Below are 12,126 nucleotides of genomic sequence, written 5' to 3' on the forward strand. Positions count from 1 at the left end.
CGCTTAGCCCCTGGGCAGTTTCTCCAGCTGACCTAGACTCCTGGCTACAGGTACAGGGCTCTAACGGCCTGATTGAAACTGCTTTTTATTCATTTGTTCCTTTTTTGAAACGAGTTAAAACCAAATCAAGATGTGAACGATTCACAGATAAAGTTTTTACCATTTTTTCTTTTGAACATGAAACATAAAACATTTAAGCAACAAGAAACAAAAACCACAGACATAAACTGACATACAGGGACAGCTTGGTGCACCAAGGACAGACAATAGACAAAGAGGGAAAAAACCAGATGGTGTCAGCAGAGAGGTAGGATTTCCCCTTTCCCACCACTTTCACGGTGACTATCCACTCGAGTGGAGTTGATATGGACGATGGATTGTCTCAATTCCTGGACTAGTCCATCAACGTGTTGAAACCAAATTCCTGTAAGATACTGAGATATATTATGGGATATCTGAGCAGCACGACTGACATTCACAAATGGTATGGAAGTGAAACACAGTCCTGAATATTTTTTTTTTTGGTTCTCTTTTTCGGAGCTGGGGACCGAACCCAGGGCCTTGCGCTTCCTAGGCAAGCGCTCTACCACTGAGCTAAATCCCCAACCCCAGTCCTGAATATTTTTACTCACAACCCAATTACATTAACTCCATCAAGCTGTGCATGGGCATTGAGATGTCCTTTTGTTTGATTCTTCTGAATAAATTTCCAGGTGGTTTACCTCTATCAAGTCTGATCAGTATGACTCTGTGAAGCTTCCAGAGCCTAATCACACCTTTTACAAGCACAAAGACAAAATTTTTCTCCCAAAATACTGTGTTCCTTTTATCTCCTCCCTTTTTCTCTCCCGGGGCGTTTTTTCCACAATCTCCCACCTCCGCAGGTCTGAAGTCTTTGGAGGGGACTGTCTGCTTATTTTTATCTTTTTTCCTTGAGCTCTTTAATTTTTTACCCCACCCTGTTTCTGACATGCCGTCCTGCACCTCCCCCAGTGCTCTCTGCTTTGCTATTACAGCTGGGCGGCTCCCATGCGACCTCTGACGCTGTCTGTCAGCGGCTAAAAACTCAAAGGCCAATAGAGAAAGCATGAGGGCTGCTAAAACAATAACAAAAACTTCCGCCGCATCTAGCAGGGGAGTGAAGTGGAACAGGTCAAGGCTAAGCATGTCTCTCAGGGCCTACCTTTTAAACACTACAGTTCTGGATTCCTTCCGCAGACGGAAGACCCCCTCTTGGCGCCTGGCGATGGCGTGGTGTCCCGGGTTCTCGGCACCAAATGTCCCGCGCGACCTCGCCAGCAAGAATACGCAGGAACACACAAATCCTTCTGTAGCCAAAATGCTTATTATTTATTAATAATAGAGGGCCGCGGGGCGCCAGCATGGCGCGGCTTATATACACCCTAGCGCGGCGCATCCACACCTGATTGGTTGCTTACCCATGATCTCATTAGGCATGCCCCGGAGTGGGCAAAGACCTGGCACGAAGGCACTCTTGCACATGCGCACACAGTTAACTTCCTGAAAGGAAGTCGGCTGGCGCGGCGGAGGCCAGCACCATCTTGTAATGGCGAAACTATCTTGGCCTTCCACGTGGGGTGCAGTGGAAGCCAGCGCCATCTTGTGGTGGCGAATGTTATTGCGGCCCTCTACAAGTCTGGTCTGCATATTAAGCTCCAAGCCACTTAGGGCTACATAGTGAGACATTGCCTCAAAAAACAGAATGGGGCTAGAGAGATGGCTGAGTGGTTGATAGCTTAGTGGCTGCTCTTCCAGAGGACCTGGGTTCAATTCCCAGCACCCACAGAACAGCTCACAACTGTCTGTACTGGAGCTTCAAGAGATCTGACATCCTCACACAAACATACCTGCAGGCAAAACGCCAATGCACATAAAAAATAAATAAATCTTAAAAAAATAAAGCAAAAGAAGATTAAGAACTGCTTATAAAACAATGTTCGGATCGCTGTGCAATTGATTTTTATGTTACAGCTTGAGAACCATGAGATTATTCTGATAAGACATTAGTTATCTGCTTTCCTGTGTGGCAGATTATGCCCGAAGCATGGCAGCTCAAACAGAAACAAATGGTAGTCCTCTCATGTACGAGTCTGTGAATGAGGAATCCGGGAGCAGCTCAGAAAAGGAGGTCTGGCTCAGTCTCTCATGAGGCTGCACTAAAAACAGACTTGGCAGGCCATTTCCAAGATGACTCAGGCTGTCAGGAGGCCTCCCTCCGTATGTAAGCCTCTTCAGTGGTTTGCTCAGCTGGTCTCCAAAGCAAGCGATCCGGAAGCGAGCAAGGCAAGGGCCACAGCACCTGATGATGTAGTTTCAGAGTCCCCCAGCCACGGCTCCTGTAGCATCTTAGAGCTTACACAGGCTGGCCCTGTTGTGGGAATAGACCACACAAGAATTTCTGTACCAGGGCACGAAGATCACGGGAGCCACAGTGGAAGCTGGAGACCCCACATGAAGAGGAAGTGGCTTGATACATAGAAGAGTCCAGGAAAACAAGACCTCTCTCTATGCTCAGACACTGAGGTCCTAAACGTTTCTGCTTTGATACAGTCTTGCCATGTAGCCTAGAATAGAACTTGGCATCCTCTTGCTTCAGCCTGTGGGGCCCTAAGATCACAGGCCAGTGCTGCCATGCTCAGCCAGACTTTCCTAAGACTAAGGACCATCAAGCTCATTAGAAAAATGACAAGTTTATATCCCTGGGATTTTTAAAAGGCAGGGTCTTGCTGCATAGTCCAGGACTTGCAACACAGACCTGGACAGACATGTGAGTCCTGTGCCTCCATCACCCTCGTGCTGGTCTGAGGACTTTTGATGAGGTAAAAGAGACAGCCAACGTAAGACCACACCCATGGCTGGAACTCAACAGATAATGTGCGTTTGTTTATTTTAAATTTAGCTTAAGACCAACATTCTGGTAAGCCATTTATGTTATTCCTGAATACTATTTTTTTAAGAAATATTTTATTTAATGAATGATTCGTGCATTCCTTAATCCGTTTATATCAGTTCAGTTTAAAGCACCCACATGCACATGACTTGTATCTGTTTAACGGCATTGGGAAGCCATAACTTATCATACCTGTTGACAACAGAGATCTGTCTTCCCGAAGCCCATCTACAGGTACAGCACGGGCCAGACATCAGGTCAGGTCAGGTCACCGTGGAGACCACGCTCATCTCCATGGTAACTCAACTTTCCTCTAACAGATGGAGGTGTACTGTTCAGATTTCCATGCTGAGAGGGCAGCAAGGGAGAAGATCCATGAGGAAAAGGAGCAGCTGGCCTTGCAGCTCGCCATTTTGCTGAAAGAGAACAATGACTTTGAAGATGGAGGCAGGTAAGGGAAAGCAAGCAGAGGGACGAGGGCAGGCAGGCTGTGTCCTTAGCACGGGCCAGCGCTGCAGAGGGACGAGGGCAGGCAGGCTGTGTCCTTAGCACGGGCCAGCGCTGCAGAGGGACGAGGGCAGGCAGGCTGTGTCCTTAGCACGGGCCAGCGCTGCAGAGGGACGAGGGCAGGCAGGCTGTGTCCTTAGCACGTCTGAGACCTGCCCTCCCACACCTCATCTGTTCATGTGCCACACTTAGTTCAGATGACACCACGTAGACAGAAGCACAGGAACCCGGCCAACTTCCTTATATGCTGGGAAAATGACATTCTGTGTCCCGGGATCTTAGCTGGCTTTAAACCATCTGTCTTAAAGCAAACTCTAACTTTGAAATTTATTTTTACGTTGTTGGTGTTTTTGTTTGTTTGAACCCGTCATTCCCTTTAGCCCAAACTGCTCTAGAAATTGCCACTGCGTGCTGGTCTAACCTTGTCCTCCTTCCTCAGTGTCTGGGGTGCTGCTTGGAAGTGCAAGCATACACTTTGTGTAAGGCTCAAAAATTAATGGGAGAGGTCTTAAAATATTTTAAATAGAAAATAAAACATAAGTAATATGTATGCCATTCTAAATCAACTGTTTATTTCATTTGCTTCAAATTTCTTTTACATTTTCTGTAAACTACTTTCATTCATTTGTTTATGTGTGGGTGTGGACGCTTGCCACAATCTGTGTACGGAGATCACAGGACAGGAGTCAGTTCCCTGCCACAGTCTGTGTACGGAGATCACAGGACAGGAGTCAGTTCCCTGCCACAGTCTGTGTATGGAGATCACAGGACAGGAGTCAGTTCCCTGCCACACTCTGTGTATGGAGATCACAGGACAGGAGTCAGTTCCCTGCCACACTCTGTGTATGGAGATCACAGGACAGGGTCAGTTCCCCTCTTCTGCTATGTGGGTCCTAAGCCATGTGACCTCAGGCTTGTCAGTGAATGTCGTTCCCAGCTCAGCCATCGGGCTGGCCCCAAGTCCTTATCCAAGTCGTAGCCAAAGCTGGCCTCCTTCGTTTTCCACCCTTCAGTGCACCCCTCTCCCCGTACTTGGTGGGAACACGAATTTGGTCACCATCCATCCGCATTATATATAATTTTACATACAGATATGCACACAAATCTCTGTATTATATTTTCAAGCAACTCTTTTAGATTTATTTGTGTGTGAGTGTTTTGCCTGCATATCTGTGTGTGTAGTACATGTATGCCCAGTGCCAGCAGAAGCCAGAAGAGGATGGCCAACCCCTTGATCTGGAGTTGCAGACTCTTGTGAACCACTGTGTGGGTGCTAGGAACCAACCTCAGGTCCTCCACTAGAGTATAAGTAGTCTTAACCACTGAGCCATCGCTCCAGCTCCCAACGTGGTGTTTTTTTAAGGAAGATAATACTGATATTTTTTTCTGTGTCTAAGTTACAAAATGATCATTCTAGATATTGTTCTGCAATTTAATTTATATCATGTGATTTTGAACTCTGATGCAGATTTAATTCGTTATTTTTTAGAAAATGAAGGGATTTTTTCCTCTTAGCTAATGAAATAATTTATTCTATTTAATTGCTCTGTGATGTCTTGGTCCAGAAATATGCCACTTTCTCTGACCCACTTTGCTATCAATGAAGAGTTTGGTAGCCTGGCAGTGGTGACACATGTCCTTAATCCCAGCACTTAGAAGGCAGAGATAGGCAGACATCTGAATCCACCTGATCTACAAAGCAAGTTCCAGACAGCCAGGGCTACACAGAAAGGCCTGTCATTTAAAAATGGGGAGGTGACGAGGGGAGGGGGTCGTGCAGGGGTGGGGGAGGGCTGGAGAGATGGCTCAGAGGTTAAGAGCGCTGGCTGCTCTTTGAGAGGTTCTGAGTTCAGTTTTCCAGCAAGATCTGGTGCCCTCTTCTGACCAGCAGATGTATATGCAGGCAAAACACTGTATACATAATAAATAAATCTTTTTTTTTTTTAAGAACGAAAAAAGAAAAAGAAAAGGAAAAAGCAAAGTTCCTGATTTTATACAGCCCAACTTAGTGCCTTTAACCCATTCTATCCCAGTTAGTCTTTTGTTCTGGGTGCTTTACTGTGTCTTATGGCACTGAGGGTTTAGTGCCGTGTGCCTATTAGGCAAGCACTCAGGCCCTGAGCTGTATCCCCAGTCAGGGTCAGTTTTCTCATGAAGTCCGGCCTGGTGTTTTTGACTTGTTTCCCACACTCACACTTCTGTTGGCTGCTTACTGGTGTCGTGTTGCAGGGCTATAGAACATCACTGGTGGTCTTGCTTTTCACCCCAGTAGGCAGTCCTTGATGGAAATGCAGTGCCGGCATGGGGCGAGAACCAGCGACTCTGACCAGCAGGCTTACCTGTTTCAAAGAGGTGAGTCACCATGAGCTAGGATTTCAGGTCACATTGTGAAGAATGGCTCCCAAATCAAAGCAGTCGATTGTTTCCCAGACCTCCATCCAGCCCTGATAGCCTCTCATTTCACTCAGCCCAGACCACTCACCCGCCAGCTAGCAGATACCAAGCGTCACTCCAGTGTTCTGTTAGCTGACCCGAATCACCTTACAACCCATCCTAGCCCCTGCTTGCCTTCGCTGAGAGGGTTTGCTTTGCTTTATAGAAATTAAACCCAGATCCTCATGAAATGCGAAGCAAGTCCAGGTCTGAAGAAATGCACGGTGATAGATTTGTTATCAGTACACGAGTAACAGTGTTCTGTAATTTATAGTAAGTTATCAAAAGGGAAGTATTATCCTTGATTTTTCATACAAAAAAAAAAATTCAAAGGTCTAATATAGCTAGGAGAAATGTTGATGGCAGTGCTCTATCAACAAGATATGATCTTAAATTTCACAGGCATAAAAAGGGCTTAAATCCTAGAGCAGCCCGAGTGCCCTCGCATTCTGCCCTGCTTTCGTTTCTGTTGCTCTGATAACCAGACAAGGGCGGGCTTATTTTAACTCCCATTCCCAGGTGGGTAGGGTGTCATCCATCACCACAGGAGAGTTGGGGCAGCAGGAGCTTAAAACAGTCACACCAGATCCACGGTGAAAAGTAGGTCTCTGCACGTCATTTTGTATTTCCTGTCTGTCCTCCCTCACCACCCCACCCCACCCCCCAGAAACGTCTTTTTATAGGAAAGCAAGTGAAAAAAATAAAGTTTACTGGCCGAGTGTTGTGACTCATGCCTGTAATCCTCGTGTGTCAGAGGCTAAGACGGGAGATTGAGAAACCCAGGCCAGCCTGGGCTGGTCTAGCCCAATAAATAAAGAAATTAAAATAAATAAATAAATAAATAAATGATCAGTATACACACATGAACGCATCACAATGAAACCCACTATTCTGAATAATTAATGTGCACTGAGAAGAGGTCTACAGAGACGGATACTCTCATCTCCCAGAGGACCAAGTTCAAGGCCAGTGTCAGGGCCCTGAGCCCCAACACTTGGGTCCGGCAGCTCACAACTGCCTGTAACTACAGCTCTCTACTGACTGTAGTTACAGTCAGACTGAGTTCTCGGGGACCTGACCCTCCTTCTGGCTTCTGCAAGCACCTGAACACACATAGCACACATGAGTAGAAAAAATAATAAATCTTTTACATATATGAATATATACTGATTAAAAGCAAAACAAAAATCCAAAATCACAAAGGAAGTCCAAACAGTAAACACCTGCATTTGCAGAGCTCTCAGAAGACAGAGCCCATGGCCTGACAGAATATTGACCTAGGGCATTTTCAGGTAAAGGCTACTCAAAAAATGACACAAAAAGATACTACAAGTCAACCTGTGGCCTCCACACGTGTATATGCAGGTGAGAATGCCCCCCACACACACACACGTGCATACAAACATCTATACCACTCCCCCACCCCACACAAACTTCTTGGTTCAGTGGTAACATGCTTGCTTAACATACCTAAGGCCCTAGTTTAACCCTCAGTATTGCAAAGGAATCAATAAAAATGTCTTTAATCTGTTCGCCATAGCCATCTATTAGCCTTGTATATCATAAATTTAAGTAATGTGCTTTGAAGCAAACAAATGTTAAAATGTCATTTTTTTTTTTTTTTTGGGAGCTGGGGACTGAACCCAGGGCCTAGCGCCTGCTAGGCAAGCGCTCTACCACTGAGCTAAATCCCCAACCCCCAAAATGTCATTTTCTTTGTCATACTCTAAAAAAAATAAAAAGATATTTTGGGAGCCAAGCTTACTACTAGGCTAAGACTAAAAAGCCAAAAGTTTGTTCTATAAAGGTCTGGTCAGAGAGGTGCCCCGGAAGCAGAAACACTTTCCAGCATTAATGGAAAGATTTATTGATCAAAGACCTATGTAGAGTTGGAATGCACTTCAAATATGTTTTGTAAAGAGCATCATGAAAGTATGAACATGTGGAAGGAGGAGACTGTTCACATCATGACGGGCAGGAAACAGAGACAAAGCCAGTGTCAGGGCCCTGAGCCCCAACACACTTGCCACGACCTAATTCCACCTTCCAAAGATACCACAGCCTTCCTGCCCCGTAATAGTGCTGTCACCTGAGGATCAGTACATGAGCCCCTAAAAAGATGCTTCCTACCTCACAGAACAGGGCCTGGCTGCAGAGCCCCCCTCCCCAATCCTGCAGGACCCCGGGGGCCTGAGGCTACACCCAATGCATTTCTACTGGCTTCCCCACCTCATGGACATCCCAGCACAGAGCGGTACTTCAGAGTCCTGGAGGGTTCTCCATCAACTGAATGAAGGAGATTGCTGTCTGCTCTGAGAGACGGACCTCATGCCCTTCCAAGAACCCTCCCCAGCTTCTCTCATAGCTCCCCCTTTGGTTTTATATCGTCATCTATGTCTTACTCTCTTCTGGACTTAGTAGATCATGTCTCGTCCCTAGAAGTAGAATCATGCTTTCACAGACCTTGAGCTTGAGATGCAGTTTAAAGAACAAACACTAGCTCTAGACTTCTCTGTTCATAGTGAAGATTTTCACTAGTGACCCAAAGTGTGCATTTGTATCCCTCTCGGGTCTGATGTCTAAGTCGGACAGACACTCACATTAACCATATAACTAACCAACTAACTCCAGGCCAAAGTGCTCGTGAAACGGAGCCGACTGACAGCACATGTCCCTTCTTGTCACCTCCCAGGAGCCGAGGACATGAGCTGGCAGCATGGGCAGCAGCCCCGGAGTATTCCCATTCACTCGTGCCCCAAGTGTGGGGAGGTCCTGCCGGACATTGACACGCTTCAGATACATGTGATGGACTGTATCATCTGAGGGCCCTCCACTCCCCAAAGCTGTTGGTAAACGCCAGATTTCTGCTCCAACACTTGTACTTCTGTCTTCTTTGTTGTCACGCAAATATTTTTGCCACATTATCCTAATCTCTGGAGAAAGGAAGTGTACCCCTCCTAAGGAGAGCATCTTCTGGACTGACAGGAAGTCACAACGAAGAATCTAATTAGTGCCCTTCCAGTAAGATAGCCAGTGTTTTTATGTTCTGCTCATGAGAGTCTCTGAGAGCAGTCAGCCAGAATGGGACACCAAGTGACCAAGCTCACGAATGACATGGGAGAAATTCACTGACATGTGGTTGAGAACCTGTGAGAGACAGGAAATTGAAATGGTCGGGAATCATGACTGCAGTGTTTTTCTAGGTAAATCTTCACCTAGCAGGATCTTGTTGTTCTGTGTGTAATTATGTGGAAATTACGTGTGGTTCTTTCTGACTGAACACGGTGGTATCTGTTGATCCCGGGACAGGTGAGAATGGGGAATGCAGCTCAGGCCCAGGGTACTTCCCTAAGCTGTTCAGTGTGGCGTTACCGTCAGCCTCTCTGTGTACTGGAGGTGTACAGGGTTTATTTTTAAAAGAACAGCTATTTTCTTTGCAGGTGAGGTAGCAGCTTACAGATCTCAGTTATTACAAAGTAAACTTTTGTGACATATCTGTCCCACTGCTCATATGTGACCAGCAACACTGTAATGTGTCTATTCTGCATTGAGCTCACTAGACTTGATTTGGTCATGAGAAGTAGGAGCAGATCCTTTTAAAGGAGGGCCAGTGCATGTCTGAATAGATTCCCGATAAAAAAGTACAGAGAGCCAAGCATGCTGGTGCAGGGCACACCCGCATGGGAGACCGAGGCAGCAGATCCCCCAGCTCATGACCAGACACGTCTACACATAATAAATGGGGATTTGCCATATTTTGTGTTAAAAATGTTAGCAAGAACTAAACAAATCCAAAAGTAAACAGCATTGAGTCCTAAAACATTTGAGAAGTCTTGTGTTTAGCACAGGACCTCTGGTTAAATACACACAGACGTGTATGTAAACAAAATCAGAATAGTTCATTCATCTCAAAGGAACATAGTGTTCAGATAAGTTATCTTCACCTGAACAGTTACCCCTCCAAGACAGTAGAACACTGCACTGTGCATCAGTCATTAGATCCCCTCAGACCCTAGAAGCCATTAGATTAGATTCCTCCTCAGACCCTAGGAGCCATTAGATTAGACCCCCCTCAGACCCTAGGAGCCATTAGATTAGATCCCCTCAGACCCTAGGAGCCATTAGATTAGATCCCCTCAGACCCTAGGAGCCATTAGATTAGATCCCCTCAGACCCTAGGAGCCATTAGATTAGATCCCCCTCAGACCCTAGGGACAATATTCGATAGTGACATTTCTAAAATTACATTTTTCCTTTTCTTATTCTTTCTAGTATAAATTTCTTTATATTTTATACTGGATAAAGTAGGTTTCTATAGTACCCCAGACACAGGAGGAAACCAGTTTCACAATGAAGTTACTGGGGAAATCCTTTTTACTTTGTTCAAGTATAATTATCTGATAAATCTAAACTGTGAATTGAAAACCCAAATGGTCTTAGTAATGCTATGACCAAAGCATTTGTTTGATCATGAAGAAGATTACAGATGAAGGCATGTTCAGACTAAGATTGTTGGAGAGAGATCAGTGTACAGCATCTTCCACAGCAGCTAGGATACAGGGCAGCCTAGGCATCCATTGCTGGAGTTTGGATAGGGAAAACACAGTACACAGATAAAGTGAAACAGTATCCAGCCTTGGGAAAGAAGGGGATTCTATCACTTGATAACATAGATGGACCTGGAGAGGACATCATGTCAAGTGAAGTAAGCCAGGCACGAATATCACATGATGTCACTTACATGTGGACCCTGAAGAAACATAGTTCATAGATATTGAGAGCTGAATAGTGGTTTGCAGGACAGGAGGGAAGGTGTGGGAAGGGTGAGATGTTGCTCAAAGGTACGAAGTCTCAGGAGGGATAAACTGTAGTGATCTACTGTACAGAAGAGTGACTGTAATAATTTGTATATTAAGGCTATATCCCCAGTTTAGTAAACAACTTGTAAACCCTCCGTGTGTTATCTGATTTATTTAATCTATGTCTGTTCTAAGGCCTTGTTGCATGCTACCAATTAGCTACAAGTCATAGGAGTTCTATGCATGTTATTTTCTTTCTTTTCTTGCTTATGCTGGTTTTTCAAGACAGGGTTGCACTGTGTAGCCCTGGTTTTCCTGAAATTCATTTTGTGGACCAGGCTGGCTTCAAACTCACAGAGATCCACCTCCCTCCCTCCTGAGTGCTGGAACTAAAGGTATGTGCCACCACACATGACTTATGCATGTTACTTTCCTGAGCCACCATCACCCACGTCTCAATAGCATGGTTATCTGCATGTGTTAATCAGACTTTTGCTGTTGTGACAAAATATCTGACTGAAAATGGAAAAGGAAGAAAAGTATGGCCCCGTGTGTCAAAGGTTTTGGCCTTTCCTGGTGGGAAGGCTGTTGTGGAACTGGGCACCCGTGGGAGGCCAGGAACAGAGACATGATCCCACTGGGCTTCCCACCTGCCAAGTAGTACTGCCCATGTATAATGTCAACCCTCCCTCCCCAGAAACTAAGGAGAGAGGTGCTAATCTCCAGGGCGCTTTGCAGGCACAGCCACACTGACGGTCAAAGTTAGTGACTGTCTTATTACTCTCTAGCAAATCCCTCAGGTTTCCAGGCTTACAGGGCAAGCACATTACCAACTTGGTCATCCCACCAGCCCCTCCTCATCATTAATATTTGCTGTCTGTCCATTCAGCCATCTGTCTGTCCTTCCTTCCTTTTTCTGGTAATAAGGGCCATCTCAACAGGTGAGATCATCTATTATGGCATTTGGCTTTGTGTTTTCCCAGTGATCAGTTATCTTGAGCCGTCTATATAACTCTCTATACAACCGTCTCTATATAACCATCTATACAAGTCTCTGGAGATATGGCCAGCTCTTTGACCATTTTAAAATTGCATTTCTTGGTTTATTGGGTTTTATTCCATTTATGGTGGCTAATATTTTATACATTAACCACTTCGTGTACATACACACCTACGCACACACACAAAGTTTGCTTTGCAAATACTTCCTATCATTCTGTAGTTGGTCCTAATAACTGTTGATTATTCCTTTGGCCAGGCAGATCTGATAGAGTTGAGTTAAACTTTCCTATTTTCATTTTTCTCCTTATACTTTTAATAAACGACTAATAGTGAGTGAGTGTTGGGCACCCAGATTAAATATTCCCCAATCCAAGGTGCAGGGAATATCACAAGAGGAAATCAGTAGATAGGGAGGGGGTGTGACAATATTCTGGCCTCTGCACCCATGAACTCAGAGCAAGTGTGGATACCTGC

General features: G+C 45.3%; 1 protein-coding gene and 1 long non-coding RNA gene across 8 annotated transcripts in view; one reads left to right on the forward strand and one right to left on the reverse strand.

The window, feature by feature from the left end:
- The window catches only part of Optn (optineurin), a 50,697-nt gene extending 39,892 nt beyond the window's left edge, over positions 1-10,805 (forward strand). For 3 of the 7 annotated variants that reach the window (XM_063276060.1, XM_063276062.1, XM_063276063.1), the window contains 4 exons: positions 3,232-3,362; positions 4,052-4,282; positions 5,688-5,770; positions 8,544-10,805. In XM_063276060.1, the coding sequence (XP_063132130.1) occupies positions 3,232-3,362; positions 4,052-4,282; positions 5,688-5,770; positions 8,544-8,674 (576 nt within the window). In that variant the 3' untranslated portion in view covers positions 8,675-10,805. The remainder of the gene's footprint in view (positions 1-3,231; positions 3,363-4,051; positions 4,283-5,687; positions 5,771-8,543) is intronic. The other 4 variants (XM_063276061.1, XM_039095343.2, XM_006254264.5 and 1 more) reach the window with 4 other exon arrangements.
- On the reverse strand, positions 1,327-3,241 carry LOC134482742 (uncharacterized). Its single transcript, XR_010059257.1, has 2 exons — positions 3,104-3,241; positions 1,327-2,389 (listed from the first exon to the last, which is right to left on the reverse strand). It is a non-coding gene; the product is annotated as an uncharacterized LOC134482742 (long non-coding RNA).
- Positions 10,806-12,126: the final 1,321 nt, after the last annotated feature.

This window comes from Rattus norvegicus, chromosome 17, assembly GCF_036323735.1.
Source record: "Rattus norvegicus strain BN/NHsdMcwi chromosome 17, GRCr8, whole genome shotgun sequence".
In the NCBI taxonomy this organism is placed as follows: Eukaryota; Metazoa; Chordata; class Mammalia; order Rodentia; family Muridae; genus Rattus; species Rattus norvegicus.